Below are 18138 nucleotides of genomic sequence, written 5' to 3' on the forward strand. Positions count from 1 at the left end.
GCAACTTTGTGTGAGAGGCTGAGAGGTTGAAAGCATCGAAAGAGGGCAGGACAAAAGTGACCCAGGTGTTTTGGTGGGTCAGCTTTGTCCCCTTCGTTTCGGATTATTTGATTAACGGAATAAGTGTATCCCGTCCTCCATTTTCCTTCCCAAATACCAGATTGGGACTATAACTCATCCGGTCCTGGCCAGTCCCATGTAACAAACACCCCCTTTGTTTCTACTTGTGAAAATGGGCGCCTTCAATTCAAGTGTGGACTTTGCAATTTTGCTTTTAGTTCTGTTTACTGTAAAGTTAATATCCAACTGGGATTTGGGATTTTTGGCTTTATTTAATTGTGTGGATGTATCCCTTAAAAGTCAAAGAAAGTCTCCATGAATTTCATGCCACCATCCATGTGTTGCAGCTGAGAAGGCACACCATAAAACAAGCGAAATGCATGCGGGGGCAGAGAAATAAATCCCCTTCTAATTAAAACTGCAAATTATTACCCGGATTAGCCTCCTGCTACCGTTCTGCAACCTAAAACAAAATATTCATTTTTTTGCCAAACTCTAATTCGATAAAGACAGACACAGCTTAAATTTTCAAGCATCTTCTTAAATGATACTGAAAGTGAAGCAGTAGCACAAGCACGTGATTCATCATTAAAGAAACAGTAAAAGTTTTTACCACTAATACGGCCCTAATTATTCCCTCTAAGTTACTCGAGATTGTTTATTTTCCTATATCTTTAAAAAGAAGGAAAGACAAAATTAAACATAGTAAAAAAATAAAAATAAAAATAACAAAAAGAGTACTGAAAAAGCTAATGGGCGTTTTTTTGAAACACTTCCAAGATTCCAACTGTTCCGGTTACTTTTTACTTTCCTTTTGTCCTCTTTTACTTCCTCCGGGGTTCCCCAAGTTAAAAATAATAATATATTTATGACCGAGGAACCGGAACAGAACCTATCTATAACCTCTCATTCCGTCTCTCTATCGCTTAGAGAGGCTAAAATTGAATCGAAAAACCTGAGTTTCGAGGCAACACCCAAAATGCCTACAAGCATTTCCATTTTGCTTCCTCTCTCATGGAAATCTCTTTCTCCATTTTAGATTTTCTCTAAAAACCCCTATTTTCTTTCTGTTGAATAAAATCTCATTTCTAATCCTTTTACTAAAATGGCAATGCCACTGTATGAGCAACCTCCTCCACCGGCGTTTACAGTGCAGCAGCCTCACAGTACTCACTCGGCCCACGGCTCCATAGGCCCACTCATTGCTGTGCTGGTGGTTATAATAGTATTGGGTATTTTGGCAGTAATGGTCGGAAGGCTATGCTCGGGGAAGAGTATGATGGGTTATGGTCAGTTTGATTTGGAGAGCTGGGCTGAGAGGAAATGCTCGTCTTGCATCGATGGAAAGATCAACTCCCCACTACCGAGGACCAATATTTCATCCTGCAACTCTGTTCCAATTACAATGCCAGTCGAAACCCATCAAGAAATTGACCAAGAAGAGCTCTCTTCTCCAAATCCTTCTGCAAATGTTTAATAAGTTTTACTCTCTCAGCTTTGTTCAAATTATTATGTGCTCGGTGTGTGTGTGTGTGTGTGCGCGCGCGCGGTTCGTTGTCATTGCCTAAGATGCGCTTGAGCCTTTCATTTTCTGTCTACAGATATGTTTTTACAAGTTATCTCTAAAATGTTGTTTTTTTTTTTTTTTTTCCCCCAAATTAACTTATGGTTGTTATTCTATTTCTTTCGTCTACTTTTTTCTTTTCTTTCTTTTTTTTTCCAAAGAAAATGTCTGTTATCCAGAAAAAAAACAAAAAAAAAAAAAATTCTAATATGTGCTTGCATATATGGAATTTGATTCATTCACATAAAAATTAATATATGTATCTTTTTTGTTGTTCTTATTTTCAATATTTAACATACTAACACATGTATTCTGCCCATTCTGCGGATATTCAATCTTTTATAATCCGGAATTAAAAAGGAAAAAAAAAAAATAGAACAAGGAAAAAAGAAGAAGAAAGGTGTAAAAACAGGTGAAAAGGTAGGATTTATGGCACCACCAGCGGAATCAATACGTGGGTCCTAGGATTGGCCGTTTGATATTTGAATGATTATTATTGATACTTGCAGGAGCAATTAAAACATTCCCTTCTTGAATCGATAATGATAGGTAACTGCCTTGTTTCTTCTCCAATGGCAAGTGGGCTCTGTGAATTCTCAGTCCCTTCATCAATTCCACCACTTTCTAGTTTCTACATTCCACTAAAAAGAAGCTATTACCACCTCCCTATAATGAAGCTATAAACAGGCTAAAGAACTAATAACTTTTTCACTGCAAATAACATTGTAAATGAACCGATTATTGTGGCAAAAAATTCTGGTTAAAAGCACTTCATTAAACCCAGATTAAAAAAAGAAAAAGGCATATCAGTGATCAGTATCCGTATTAACGGGAGACTTCATGAGTGTTCTTAAACGCAACTAAAAGAATTTGTAGAAATGCACCTAAAAGTAAAAGTTTGTACAATGACAAAAATATGCTCATATTAAAGATTAGAAATTAATAATGTGAATAAATAAATTATATTTATTTTTTATATTTTAATGAAGTATTAGACTTAGGAGAGAGAGTATTACAAGATTGGCCAGTTAGCCCAATGGCTTGCGTGGGCTACAGCATAATGATCTGGCTTTCCATACGTCTGCATAAAACCGAAAGATCCAAACAAGTGGTTGACCGTTGGCATAACATAAGTGCAATATTGGGTTAACGCACCACACCAGGCCAGAGTCAGTCAATGCTATGGACAACGGCTTTAAAAGCCCCCCATTAAAATCTCCATTATATATTATCCTCCAACAAAATGATCCTTTCAAATGGAGTACGACCTAATTTTATTTTATTTTTTATTTTTTTGATGACAGTGAATTAGTCGCCAAAACAAATTCCTCATTAATTTTTTTCAAAGTTGTTAACCTATCAGATGTTTAATTAATTCAAGGATAAATAGAGTTCTAACAATCAAATGGGAAATGATTGAAAAACACTAAATTGTGGAACCCATTATGAAATTGTGGAATTGAATATGTCAAACGTCGTAAAAATTTTGCTTCGGTCAGATTTTGTGAACCACGCAATCGATTCAAATTCCCTGCAGTGCAATCATTTTAATTTGCATTGACCTGCTTAACAATTAATTAGCATTCCAGATAAATAAAACCTCATTTTTTAACCGTAAATAAAATACGACAGTGTATAGAGAAAATCCAGAAAGATAAAAAGAACAGAAAACAAAGTGTTTGTTCGTGTAAAGTGAGACACGTACAACTTTGAGTGCATTTGCAAACAACCTCGATAAAAATAAGGTGCCGTGCTGCCCGGCTTCTATGTCTCATATATATGTTCGCTTTCCCCGGCAGCCCGTACGTTGAAAGCAAGTGACACAGATCCATGCATGCAATTTTAAAGGCCGTTTTGTGTTTTAATTGTTTGTGTTTCTTCCAATTTATATTTCACATACGTTAATTCTGTGGTTTGATTTTTGCCTCCAAATTAAAACCCAAAAAAAATAATTATACATATTCATAATTAAATATTTATATATATAATCAATCCTGATGACATGATTAGGATATACTACTGTATATTCATAATAGCAAAGATTTAAGGTTGGACTGATCACGCACCATATTTTGCCACATGACAGTGTGGAATCTCAAGCTTGAGGTCGCATAGGTCCGCCGCTGTGGCCGTAAGGAAAGCGAGAAAAAGAAACGCCGTTAGTTGACCGTAAGAGTTGAGAATTTTTAAGGTCTAACCAACCCACATTCAGTTGGCTTTAGATGACCTGAATGCCTCATTAATCATAACCAATTATAACACAAAAGTCCTCTGCTTCCAAATGCAAAATTACCAAATACGACTAGCAAACTACAATATTCCTCGTAAGTACTTTATGTGAAACACGAGTAAAAAAATCTTCTATATAAACTCCACCACGTCTTGCTGCCATGCCACACCATCTCATTATCATATTCTCAAAATACTATCATATTCTCAAAATACTAGTAGTCATATTTACATTTTCATCAGAAAAAAAGATGGGTTTGAGTTGTGGTGGAAAAGGGTTCCTTCCACTACTCCTAGCTGCCACTCTCTTGGCAGTCGGTCAGGCAAGAACCCTTGTCGTTGGAGGGTCTGAAGGTTGGCGATTTGGAGTTAACTACACTGGATGGGCCATTCAAAACGCCCCCTTTTACATTAACGACAAACTAGGTCTGTGTATATAATAGTACCTACTAATTATATAAACTATGCCTCTCATTTTATATTTATATCCGTTTCACAAAATTAATCATATACATATATATATATATATATATAATAATGTTGTAGTGTTCAAGTACGATCCTCCAAGCGAATCGGGCTATGCTTACACAGTTTATTCACTGCCGTACCTTGGAAACTACGTGTCCTGCGACTTTAGAAGGGCAAAGCTGTTGGCCAATGAGACGCAAGGAGGAGGTGAGGGCTTTGAGGTGGTGCTGAGCCGGTGGAGGGCTTATTACTTTGCTAGTGATGGGGGTGACGGCTACCACTGCAAAGATGGACCAATGAAGTTCATTGTAGTGCCTGCACCACGCCGCGACGACTAAATAGCTTTGTCCCCTCCTTGATGACAAATACTAGATATAACATACAAGTTGGCTGGCATTGGAACTTTCCGTTGTTATATGTGATCTCATACACTCGGAAATAAGGAAATCCGTGAGTGGTTTTCACACCTTTTTTTTTTTTTTTTTTTCCCTTTTCTTTTGCAATGTCATGGTACTCGTTTATACAAGTCTAGAGGAAATAAGTGTGAGATTATGTATTTGTCTTTCATTTACTTTACGTACTTTCAAATTAGCGTCTCTTTCCAAAAATTGCAAGGAAATGAATGAAATAATGCATTTTACTTTTAAACATGTGTTATGGTCCTCGACTTTAATATATATATAAATAAATTTGGTATATACCATCTAATGGGCTATTGTGTTAAACAAGCCATAGCCCAATTTCTGTTGGGCCCAAGGAAATTTGGGATGGGTCTCTAAAAGGCAAGAAATGAAGACAGCCCAGGAAGGAATCTTATCTGAAACAAGGTTGCCCGGAAGGTCGCGCACATTTAAAACATGGACCATGCAAGCACCATGCATGAATGAGATAGAAAATCCAAAAGTGTTCCTGTAAAGTGGGACATTTAACTTTGAGTACAAATGCTTCCAACCTCCCAAAAAAAAAAAAAAAAAAAAATGTGCCCCCTTGATGTCGCACTCGCATGTCTGCTTTTTTCCTCAAGCTACGTTTCTCATTATGAAAGGCCACCGTTGATTGGAGTTTTATATTGATATATATACTTTTCTCAACAACTTGAGGTTTGTGTAGTAAATGAAACTGTGTGCGCTTTTATTCTCATCGCATACTTATTCTAAAGATTAATAATAGTAGGAAACAATGGGCTAACATCCACCGACTTCTTTCCATTAATTTTTGCCTGATATTTAATTGTTTTCTTTTTCGTTTTTGTTTATAAAATTGATGCCTCATGTAGGGCATCTAATTAAAAGTTCACAAGCTGAACTTCAAAAAGCCCAAAGGATTATCCAACATAAATTTTGTACAGAGACTGAAAAATTCGGTATAGCTAGCTGAGCTAGCAGCCAGCTATTGGTAGAATTTGATCTATGTTGACATTAAGGTTACAAGTTTCAGAAATCTCATTCCAATCCCGAGTATTATTTTTGGATATGCGGATACCCATAACTTTTTTACAGATATCCTTTTTTTGCTTTGAGAATCAGAATCCATAATTTGTAGTTGGTACTGAAAATGCAAAAGCACAGTGAAGTGTATCGCCTCTTTGTAAAATCAACATTGTGTTGGTAAAAAAAGTAGCTCTTCCATATATGGAGCAATTACCGTCCAATTCCATTTAGAGTAAAATATATTAACATATTTTGTGCATCCACCTCAGGCATTAATCGAAAACCTTAAAACAATTTCTTTTGCCTTTGAGAAATGCATTTAAAATATTAACAAAAAGAAGAAAATAATTTAACTCTTAACGCCAAGAGACCAGCACATAATTAAAAGAAAAGAGGCAAAAAAAAAAAAAAAACTATTAACTATTGGAAGCCGGAATTCTCAGCAAATGTCGACGTTACATAGTCTCTCACTTCCCTAGCTATAACATCCCTCATGACATCCCAAAACCCAGTCGGCACACTCTCACTCCGTCGCTCCTCCGCCATGGAGGGACCGCCGGAAACACCAATCCCCGGCGGAGCCAAAGTCAACGCGGTCAAAGGGTCATCCTCCAATGGCCCATTGATGCACGGCCCAGATCCCGACCCAACATCGTGATCAGCATTGCGATGATGACCGTCCATTTGTTGCTCTCTAACCCTCCTCTTAAGCGTGGAGTTCCAGTGGTTCTTCACCGCGTTGTCGGTCCGACCCGGAAGCAACCGAGCAATGGTGGCCCACCTGTTACCATACCTGGCGTGCGCAGCCAAGATGGTCTCGTCCTCGGCTGGCGAAAACGGCCGGTGTTCCACACTGGGACTCAACTGGTTGCACCACCTCAGCCTGCAAGACTTTCCCGATCGACCGTTTATGTGGCGGCTTATTAAGGACCAGTTCCTGGGCCCATACCTTTCAACAAGACGGGTCAAAACCCGGTCCTCTTCTGCGCTCCATGGACCTTTAATTCTTTCTGGTTTATTAGGATTCCTGGGAGTCTTACCGGACAAAGAAGACTCGGAAGAGGAAGAGTCAGATGAAGAAGTAGAGGATGAACACCTATTCATTGCTTCCATTGTAGAGAGAGAGAGAGAGAGAGAGTTAAAGAGTTTTGTTTGAGTACTGAGAAAGGGTGGTTGGTTCCGTAGTGAGGCTTTTAAAGCAAGGGGCTTGAGGTGGAATGCAAAAAGGGCGTGTTTGGGTTTTATATAAATGACATAGAGAAAGAGAGATAGAGAGAAAGAGAGAGAGAAAGAGAAAGAGAGAGAGAAAGAGGTGCATGCACTTGTTGGGTGCGCCCAGTGGGGTTAAAAGCTATAGAAGAAGTAGAAGAAGAAGACGAGAGGGAGAGAGGGTACTTCCTGGAAACTGGCTTTTGTAAAGTGGGTGGGGGTACTAACTAGAACGGGTGCGTAGATGCGCACCCCTCTCTTATTATTTCGGATTTTCCTTCTGCCACCAAATTTATCGCAGTCCAATTCTGCTTTGTCTGGATTTGCTATTTGACCATTTTGTACTCCCTTCGATATCTACCCCTATCTCCCTCTCTAATCTCCACGAGAGACAAGCACAGCGATTGATCATCATCTCGTTGCTCCATCAAAATCATATCCACCTTGTAAAATATTTTATTTAGTTATATCCAAACTTATACAGCTTGGACACCACACCAATAATTTAACATAACATATTTATCATATCCAAATTTTTTTTGAACTTTCATTTGTTGGTTATTATTATAATATTTTGTGAATTAAGTAATTTTTTTTTTAACCTAACGTTCAAATACGATGAACATAAATGTTTTCCTACTTCAATCACATATTTAGAGAATTTCAATTCATAACTTTTCACTGTCTGTTCCCGGATCTGCGTTAATTGCAATCTTAAACTTTAACGAAGATGGGCAATAATTGAATTAAAAATTATATCCATGATACAAAAATATTATAAAAATCTTTTATTTTTCAATTTAAATGGTGGGAGCACAACAGATGACAAAGAGACAAAAGGAATGTCAGATACCACGCATACCAGCAGGAGAGAATATTTCTATTAGTGAAATGGGTGTCTTGTAAAATTGAAAATTCCATGTATCTGAGAGTATTCAAAAAGGCCAAAAACCAATATGTCGCTAAAATATCGAGGCAAGCGAGAATGAGTTATGTAAATGTACCTGTGACGTAGGGGCAAAAACGAGAAATGTTATAGGAGTAGCCAATCGACAATACCAAATAGGGAGAAAAGAGGGAAAAACAAATAAATAAATAAAATAATCAACAATAAAATCATTCTCGTACTGGGACAGGAGAGAGTACTTGCAAATATATAAATGATATTGGGAGCGTTTAAAACATGACAGGAGAGGCCGAGCTGTTTAACACAAAACAAAACGTTTTTAAACGGCAAGTGGGCCCGAAACCCTTTTTTGACTACTTTAGCCCAGACTTACCTTACAGCTGTAAGAGTAGAATCCATGGCAGAGGGTTTGAGAGAGAGTCGGAATCAAACGGCCGTAATGGGGCCTCGCAAAAGCAAATCCTGATAAAAAGGAAGGCCCATTTTAATATAAACCAGCTTCAACATGACTTCAACGTCTTCCACGTAGGATGGCCCCACTCCCAGCCTGTAAGAATCTCACGTGATTCGAGTTGAATCCCTTTGACTTTTTTTTTAGTGTTATCCAAGAAAGCTACTGCCCTCCACTCTTTCACTGTGAGCGTTTCCGTCACTTCCCTAATTATTGCTTTGCCTTCTTCCTTTTATTTATTTATTTTTTTTCTAAATTACTTTCTTCTAATTTCTTTGCTTGTGAATTGTGTGAGGAACAGAAATAAACTTGACACAAAATGGTATATTCTATTACTATTAAAAAAGGGTTCACCATCTTTTCGTACGTATATCTTTTATAAGTTCATAGTTAATCCATATGGACCATAACTTTATAAATGGGAGGGTAGATGGTTCTAAAATTTTGTACATGAATATCTAAGATTTTTTATTTATCCTAAGTGCATTAATATTGGATATAATATCTAAGATTCATTAACCAATTTTCATGTATGTGTAAATAAAAATATTACTTGTTAAGTTAAGTTTGTCTATTATTAATGCCTTTCACGCTTATATCACACGAATTATGACTTTAAAACATATTTTATTTTAGTTAAAATAAAACTTATTAAAATCTTATACATACATATAAAAAAAAAAAAAAGTATTACACGGTAAGGCATAGAGGATGTGAAATTTAAAAAATTTTCTCAGTGAGAAATTACACATGATTATTAAAAATTTAGATAGTTGAAGATATGTGGGAGTTGGAAATTAACAAAAAACTTTTAACCAATTATTAACTAGTCCAAATAATAATAAAATACATCGACAAAGTTAATAGATATGGAACAAAGTACTTATTTGATCACTCAATATATATATATATATATATATATATTTTTGGCTATGCCCCCTGGCATCCCCTCCCCCCAAGACTCGAACCCAGCTTCCACTGGCCGGGCTGTGGCGTGCTAACCACTGAACTCCCACGCGAGTCAGTTTGATCACTCAATATTATATGAAAATTAAATGCAGTTTGAAATTGGGACTAATAAATCTGAAAGGGATATGGTATTTGGGAATTATTAAATGAAGCAAAACATTATTTTAACATGGTTCAAAGCCAGACTATGTATTTTGGCTTAAACGAAAACTGGACAATAGATGATAAGTTGGAATTGTTTATGAAGGAAAGATCAGATTATGTCCCGGGATTGTCTTTCAAGGCATTAATTTGAACAGATAGACGGCTACAAATCATAATGCAAGTTCAAATTATCAAATACCAGGTGTGGTAAGGAGAATGTGGAATCACGCGCTAAAGACAACCCCAGATGTATCATTTCTCAGCTCATAGTATGAACAAGAAGTGTTATCATGATCACATCGTAGCCGCCCACGTGGCGTTATTTATTAGATTTTGGAGTCTTATGGTGGACCTGTGGTATAACTTTAGCGAGAAGCAGTTGGGCAGTTGATACAACCACAGCTGGCACCAAACCCTAACTCACCGACTTGTATCGGTGTTTTCAAACACTGTATATTATACAGAAATTTTTTTTTATAGGGAGGGTCGGGACCCTCCTAATAATTCTGTACAGGCGGTTGTATGGTGGGTCCTAAATTTTGGACGATGTGTTTTATTTTTTGTTAATCAAATATTTGTAGTTTTCCTCTCTGATCAAAAGAGAATGAAATGAGCCACATGATCTTGATCACTAGTCACCAGCGGGACCCACACTGCTCCCTTCCAACCATTTTACCGGCTGGGTTGGCCCTATCCCGAAACCGCGTGGAAACGGGTAAGTTGTCCTTTCTCTTCCTATCTAGTCAACCAGCTTACGAAATGGTTGTGGTTGTTGTTGCTGTCGGAGCTATATATTGTTTGTTTTCTGCTGCCAGTTTTTATTTATTTATTTATTTGCATGCCGTTTGTTTGTTCGGCCAGTCTTATACTTACGATTTTAATTAAGAAATGTTGGTCCAGAAATGGGCAAGTCTTTGTATCCGATTGGCCAATTTCGTTAAGTAAATGCATAATTATATGTGGTTTGATGGAAATAGACCGTCTTATTAACTGGGAGTTATTAGTCAAAACTATGGGAAACTCTTCTCCCATAGGCTATTACCAGTAAATGACGAATTTCGCTGCAAATCGTTGGCATTTGTCCAAATGATTTGATGGATTCCACTCACGTTCTGACGTCTTTACTATTAATGGTTATAAGGCTTTTTAAAGAAGCTTTTTTTAGCAGTCTCAGACAGCAATTCTCCACGTTATAAAAATATTTCGCCATCAAATATTCAAGATAAATGAATTTGACATGTCAAAATGTTGTGTTGTCTTGTTTGTTCTACTCGGAGTCCCATCCCATGCATACTTTATCTTTCTTTGTTTTTTATTTTTTACTTTTTATTTTTTAATTTATTTTTTAATTTTATTTTTTAATTTTTACATGCATACTTTATCTATAGAAATTTTGTTTTCGTTTACAATTAATCTTTTTAATGATGAATAACTATTGATCTAGCTATATGACTACAGCTAGTAAAGTTGTCACGTTTTTTGTTTTCTTCTTCTAATAATATTCTCTTATGATTTTCATTGTAGAGTTGACGGAGAAGGGAATTTCATTTTCTTCCTGATCAAAATATTTTTTAACTAAATATATACCTGAAGGAGAAGGGTTTTATTCATTGAAACTTATTGTATATATCCCGTGCTATTTAACAATGCTAGGTACATTCACTTTGATATTTTTAATTTTTAATATTTTATAATTTTAATCTTTAAATTTTAAAAATAATAAACTTAAACATTTAAATTTTTTATTTATTATAAATTTGATATAATCTCTAATTCAATCAAATGGATGAGTAATAGTCACATTCACATAACCGTTGTTGTTGTTTTTTTTTTTTTTTTTTTTTGGGTAATTAATACCGCATTCAAAAAATGCACAAAAGAACCCATAGAGGGCTTACAGCACCGAGGAGACCACAGTTCCTTGAGAAAGAATAGCGAAAATAATTGGGTGAGTGATAACATTAATATCATGACCCTCCCAGCACCCAGTGACAGAAGTATTATCAATCCGTTTGGTTAAAATTGGAATTAAACTACTTTATAATCAATTGAAAAAATTGAAGATGTAAATCGTTGTTTTTGAAAATTAAAAATTTAGATTGCAATATCTTTAAAATTAATATACCGAAGCACAATAATTGGCAATTTGGGTGAGTGATAAATATTTTTTTTTTCCCCTTTCAGTTTGATGAGTTCTTAAAGACTCATGGCATGATTTTCTCGATCTAGAAATAACACGTAAAAAATAACTTTTATTTATATTGAATTAAAAAATCAAAAACAAATATATTAATTTAGAAATTCTTACATTTAAATCATTAACTGTATGCATTGGGCTATCATATTGGACATGGTAGTCTGAAATATTCATTTTAGACGAAACGTGGAGCTGATGAAAATCCTCTGCAACTGATATCATCACTGTTTGTATAGACTTCCCAATTATAATCAATCTCAGTGACTTAAAAGAAGAGACATGCGTCTATTTCTACCGACCTACCTACACTATTCAACCCAAATGAGACAAATACTTCTTGTCATTACGCAAACTAATTGGTTCAAATCAATACAGTTGGATAGGAGGGGATTGAAAAGGAAGTTTTAGAAGTCTAAGTTGGCATGGCCTTTTCTTTTCATTTTTTGGGTGAAAATTGAGTTGGCAGGGCTTGCTAATTGGTTGCTGGATATATAAAAAACCCAGCTGTCGCACAAGTATATAGAAGTGGTCATGGGCTCCAAAAGCCTCTCAATGTTAGGTTGGGCTTTGTTTTGAAGAAGGTTGACTTGTGTCGACAGGTCTTTAAAATGTAAATTTTGTGGCCTAAGACCGAGTCGACTGTTCCGATCATCTGGGTCCAGGCTGATTCGGTATTCATTGAATTAATCGTCAATTGTACAACTAACATGAAGAAGAGTGGACTGGTTTAGCTTGAAAGTGGTCCAAAAACTTATTTCCTCCATTTGTTGTTCATTTTTATTGTGGCTTTTGATTAGTCACAGCTGCCAGTGCCTGGATGATCCTTTTCCTTTTTAATTTTCAGGTAATATCACCATCGTTGCCTACTACTGCCAGGGTCCACTTTACATTAATTTACAGATTTTAGTCGAGCTGGCCATAATTTATTTCAGACATCAGAATGACAATGAATTCATAGCTTCATTAATCCTTAACGTGTGCAAAAACAAACCTCCATCAGTCGAAAAGAAGAAAGCAAAAATATTAAATTGATTCCCTTCAAATGAATATTAATTACTCCAAAATAAATATTCCAAAACCCAAAGTTTAAAAGGTCGACTCTATTACATCATTCGTCAATTGACGAATGTAGTAGTTCAGTTTGTACTAATAGAAAAATAATAATAATAATAATAATAATAATAATAATAATAATAATAATGGCAGTGGGATAGCAAACCTTAGTTTAATTGGTAAAGACTACAATTCTCTCATTAATTCTAGAACATCGTTGATTTAGAAAATTTAAACTTTTGAATCCAATAATCTAGTTTCCTCTGAAGTTACAGGACCGGGCAAAATAACCTTGCAGTGCTTTTTACCTTTCAAATGTCAAATCGTCTACTGGATTACAACTTAAAAATGTATCAGAAAGAATAGGAAACAAAATTGTCCAAATAAAGCTTCTCGAGGAAATATAGAAAACAGGAAACAAAATTAACCTTTTTTATCTTTTTCATCATTCATCACATTATTAGTTAACTTTTTTTGAACAACAGTAAACGGGATTCAATTGTTTCTTTCGAAAAGAGAGAGAGAAATAAGGTAAATTTCTTTTTCTTTTTTCTTTTTTATCATAAAAGTCTTTCTAAAAGTCTCTCTGGGCGGCGCAAGAAGTAAGCAACCTATAATAACATATTTCACATACATAAATTTACTATTTTCCTAAAGGAGAGCTTTCCTGATGAATTCTTGGCCTGCTCAATTTCGTTTTTTAATTGATGACTAATACCATAAATGGGTCCCATATAACTTGATTTCCACTATGATAATAAAAAATTCCCCAAAATAATTTGTCCCACAAAAAAAAAAAAAGAAAAAAGGAAAAAAAAAGCCTTAACTTCAAAATTAGAAAAGAGGAAATTCAATCCAGGAAAATTAAAAATGCCAGCATTCCTTTGACTTATCCAAGAACAAGATCATGGTACTAAAAAAAAACATGGTGAATTTCAGTATAACCTAGAATGAGACTAGGGCACTTGTGAAAATCCTCGTTTACAATACATAATATAATATATATAACCTATATAACTACAATAATACATTAAAATCTTCCCATGTAGTGTATATGGTACGCGATTTTAAATTTCATTGAGACCTTACAAAGAAAATACTGAGTTCCGGCCCAACTGCACCATCCGGATTAATCATATACAAAGCTTCTGAATCTTTGGATCCGACCACTCTCTCGAATCTCGCTCTCATGTAAGTAAGTTCCCCTTCCGTGGCTAAATCTTTCTCAGTCGGGCATGGAAGAACCCCAGCACCCATCGAAACCCCTCTCAGAGTTTGCATAACATGGAGCTCATCATCCGACATTTGCTTCCTCCTTATAGAGTAGCCAATTTTCCTTCCATTACAGAACACACCCCAAACGAATTCCTCCAGCAATTTCTTCTTATGGGTTTTGGTCTCGCTCTCAAGGGCAATCCTTATTATATCCGATTGCATTTCCTTGTGGAAAGCACTGGTATGCATGGGAAGCTCTATTACGAAGATTGGCATGCAATGGGGATCTTCTTGTATAGCCAGGCTCACTCTGCCTTTACGATAACCAAAGATTGTCCCTGTTGTAGCATTGTCTTTGAGCAAAGGTTTTCGAGGTCTTCCTAGCAGAGCAACCATTTTGCAACCTGAGGTTAACATGGGGAAGAGCTTGAACATTCGAAGAAGCCCTCCTGATGAAGAGGACTTTGACCGTTTCTCACCGCCAGGAGTATGCCTGAGCAAAGAGAGTATAGCTGGGTTTTCCATCTGGAAGAACGGGCTCGAATGCACAGGTGGCATTTTTGTTGTTAATTTGAGGTATATGGAAGGTTGATGAAGAGGTTAATTATAGTGGAAAGCTAGAGATTGTGTAGAGAAGGGTTTGAGGCTGTGGAAGATGAATGAATATAAGGAGAAAAGAGGTAAGGTAATTAAGTAGCTAGGGGAAAGAAAGGCATAGGTCTAAGAGAAGGAAAAAAAAGAAAAGAAAAGAGCTTGGTTGGTCATTTAGGTAGGTTTGTCCTTGGAATCTTTGGAAATCAGAGAGTGGGAAAGAGAAGAGACCCTTCAAGTCGATTATTAAGAGAATGGAAAAATTGGGGGGTGGGGGGAGGGGGGTGTGGTGTGCGGTGTACTAAAGCTTAATTGATGATGTGACCAAATTTAGTGATAAAAAGAGAAGGGGTTGAATGTGATAAGATAAGGGAGGTCGGACCACAAAAGGGTACTTGTGGGGAAGGTTAAGAAGAAAAAAAGACACTAAAAAAGTTATGAGAAAAAAAAAAAAAATTGTGGCATTGGGTTTGGCATGTGCTTCTCTGATCATTACATAGAGCATCAACATCAATTGCTTTATGCTTTTCCAAACTCATCCATTTCCATCCTAAATGCTCAATAATAATTGAGGTGCAGCTCATCTTTCCCTCAATTTATATTTCCCTCAATTTATATTTATCTTTCCTTTTTTTTTTTTTTTTTTTACACCCTGCTTATTCATGGAAATTTGCTTTTGGATTGTTAGTGACTCTCTCTTTCTCTGCCTCCTTTTAGTTGCCTTCCCTTGTCCATGTCAGACGATAGCATTACTAGAAAAAGCAACGTTAGGCGCCAATACCTGATGATAATTGACCAATTTCAATGTGCCGTGCAAACCTCTTCTAAATTATTAGAGATCAATATGCCTGGTTGGTTTTTTAAGGCATTTCATTATTTTCTTTTTCCCTCTTTTTTTTAAGTAAATACGGTGAGTTTAATTGTAATTAGAGCCTAATTAAAGCCTGTAAAAGTAATTTTCTATGCAGTTTAACAAGTAGATTCCAAATGGACGTCAGTGTCCAAGATGGCGTCGTTTTGTTGCTGTCGGTATTGGCATGGTACCCTGATCTTTTGACAATGCTGTAGAGCAACTGTTGTCTTGGGCGGTACTTTTCGTCGTAGAGCTTTTGGACTGTTCTTGCATATTGGTTGCGCTTGCAAGTCGGAGAAGTTGGCAAATTCAAGACATAGTTACAATTGGAAATCTAATTTATGTGTATATATATATATATATATATATTTTTTTTTTTTTCCTTATCTTTAGTTTCCAAAAATATCCGTTCGTTTAGATCGTTTGTTTTGATTTTGGGAAATAAGTTCTGTTTGATAATCTTCAAACCAATTATGGATGTATAACATAAATCTGAGGATATTTAGAATTATATTGTAAAAAAAAATAGTAGAAGAATATTACAATTAAAAGAAAATGAAGCAGAAATATAAATAGGTTTTGGTGAGTGATAAAAGAATTAAATGGTTTTCATCGTCGTGTCTATTCTACTTTTGGAAAATGACCCACTGACTGAACAAGCCCAACAGGCAAGCACATGTCTTGATTGGACAAAAAGTTTCTATTCAGTATTCACATAACCAAACTTTGGTTGCAAGACTAGAATTACTCCAAAAGTGTGGGTTCCATTTGAGGAATTAAGTTGGGCTATTGATGCAACATAAAGTTTTTATTTTATTATATATATATATATATATATATATAATCACGCATGATCAGTGATCTGATTAATACGAAGCAGAGACAGAGGTGTGTATTTTGATTGATTGGATTGTAGGATTTGGTAAAGTAAGCTGAATCCTTTATTATTATTTTTTTTTCCTTGCAAATTGTTTGTAAGAATAGTCATTGGACAGGGGACACCTATCCATTCAGTTTGGTGAATGTGATCTTCAATGATTCTCCCAATCTCAGCTCCATCAACGACATAGAGCTTAGAATTATTGTGCCCATGATGGGATATACGGAACCCCCAGTTCAACTTAATCACTTTTTAGCTTTACAATTGATATGAGCTTTGAAGTTTGACATTGTATTTTACAATTTAAAGGAAAAAAATTTGCAATTTATATTTTGATCCTAAAGTACAGTATGCAGAAAGACATGAATAAGGAGAAATGAAATGTTTGTAATCTTCTGAATTATTCAATGGTAGTTTGATAATATTTTTTCTTGCCTTTGTTTTCAATTCTTAGATTTTTAATGAAGTTTCTATTTTAATTGTGAATGATTTTTTTTTTTCAAATAATAATAGTTAGATTTATCATCTACTCGCACGTTTTATATAAAAAACTATTTTCATAGTTTTATATATTTACTACTACAAACGACTTTATGAAATTAACTAAGATTAGATTAAAAAATTAACTAAGTTATCTCTCATTGTTAATATTTAATATATATTTACATATATCCTAAAACTTTATACATGTAAGCTAAAATTCACTAAGATTATGTGAATTTCAAAGGAAATAAGTCGCACCAGAATTTGCGTCTGGGTGTCTTCCAAAAACTACTGGTGTTCTATTCAAAACAATTAAAAAAAAAACTATTAAGTGTTTTTGGCCCATTATATGTATCAGCTTGAGTTGGCGGATGGACACCTGGAGGCTTTCATTTTCTTGTTTTGTTTTTTATTTGATTTTTTGGATGGTGAGGAACATAGAATGGACAAATATACATAATGCAATTCCAGGACAAAAACAAGTTACAAATAATTGTGTTATATTCTCTGGAAGATGGTCATTCTCGGACAGATCGATGTAGAGCAGATGGTCTGCTTACTTGATCATTCCATGTTGAATAATGAACCGAGAGATGGGGCATCGTATACAGGGTATCAACTATTATATTGACAGATGTTACAGACTGATTCCATATTGGCACTCCTTAAAAGTTAAAACTGAACTTTGTAATTTTTAATTTTTATTGAATAAAACTTTTTAATTTTTGAACTTGCAAAACTTGATCATCGTTGTTGATTCCATTCGTTATTTCACTCTGGTGCTTCTCCTAAGCACATAGAGGAGAGACGGTGGAATAATTCTGTGTTTATATATCTAACTTTGTGTGTTTTTAGCCTGTATTTTCACATATGGGACGTCTGCATTTTCAGGGTGTAGAGAAGAATCTGGATATATAGGAGTGCATAGTCCTTTTATTGGGATCCTTTGCCCCTTCAGTCCATGACAGGGTAAGTTAACCTTGACTTTCAAGAAACTCAAATCTTAAAATTCTTAATCAATGCTTAATTACATGCTATTTTACATGAGCATTGTTTACTTTTTAGTATTCGAATTTGAATCAGTATTTACAACATACACCATGACATGCATTTGGAATCGAATGAATGTAGTACATAAATTTTTGGCAATCAGTTTCATGCATTAAATAATGATATGCATACACATACATACTTACATACATACATATATACATGTAAACAACAAAATATCTACACAATTCATCAAATAAAATAAAATCTTAATCCTGAGTTTGTGGGGTTGACTCTCTACCCGACAATGCAGGTGGTGGAACCGTTCCAACATTGATGATTATGATCATAATGGCTAATTCTTCATGGAAGTATTTAATTTAAGCAGTATTCTATGTTATGTCTCTAATTGAACTTCCATTTCAATACTTAACATGCTAATATT

General features: G+C 35.3%; 4 protein-coding genes across 4 annotated transcripts; 2 read left to right on the forward strand and 2 right to left on the reverse strand.

Annotated features, from left to right (window-relative positions):
* Positions 1–870: 870 nt before the first annotated feature.
* On the forward strand, positions 871–1675 carry LOC107420905 (uncharacterized). Its single transcript, XM_016029969.4, has one exon. The coding sequence runs from the start codon at positions 1166–1168 to the stop codon at positions 1535–1537; it is 372 nt and encodes a 123-aa protein (XP_015885455.1). The 5' UTR covers positions 871–1165; the 3' UTR covers positions 1538–1675.
* A 2356-nt stretch (positions 1676–4031) lies between these two features.
* LOC107420866 (uncharacterized) lies at positions 4032–4949 on the forward strand. The gene is made up of 2 exons (XM_016029929.4): positions 4032–4279; positions 4400–4949. Exons 1-2 carry the CDS (start codon positions 4105–4107, stop codon positions 4657–4659), a joined length of 435 nt encoding a protein of 144 aa, XP_015885415.1. The 5' UTR covers positions 4032–4104; the 3' UTR covers positions 4660–4949.
* Positions 4950–5951: 1002 nt separating this feature from the next.
* LOC107420865 (transcription factor MYB44) lies at positions 5952–7219 on the reverse strand. The gene has a single exon (XM_016029928.4). It carries the CDS (start codon positions 6862–6864, stop codon positions 6172–6174), a length of 693 nt encoding a protein of 230 aa, XP_015885414.1. The 5' UTR covers positions 6865–7219; the 3' UTR covers positions 5952–6171.
* Positions 7220–13535: 6316 nt separating this feature from the next.
* LOC107420883 (protein MIZU-KUSSEI 1) lies at positions 13536–14759 on the reverse strand. The gene has a single exon (XM_016029943.4). It carries the CDS (start codon positions 14452–14454, stop codon positions 13756–13758), a length of 699 nt encoding a protein of 232 aa, XP_015885429.1. The 5' UTR covers positions 14455–14759; the 3' UTR covers positions 13536–13755.
* Between the last annotated feature and the right edge of the window lie 3379 nt (positions 14760–18138).

This window comes from Ziziphus jujuba, chromosome 5 (assembly GCF_031755915.1).
Source record: "Ziziphus jujuba cultivar Dongzao chromosome 5, ASM3175591v1".
NCBI classification, from domain to species: domain Eukaryota; kingdom Viridiplantae; phylum Streptophyta; class Magnoliopsida; order Rosales; family Rhamnaceae; genus Ziziphus; species Ziziphus jujuba.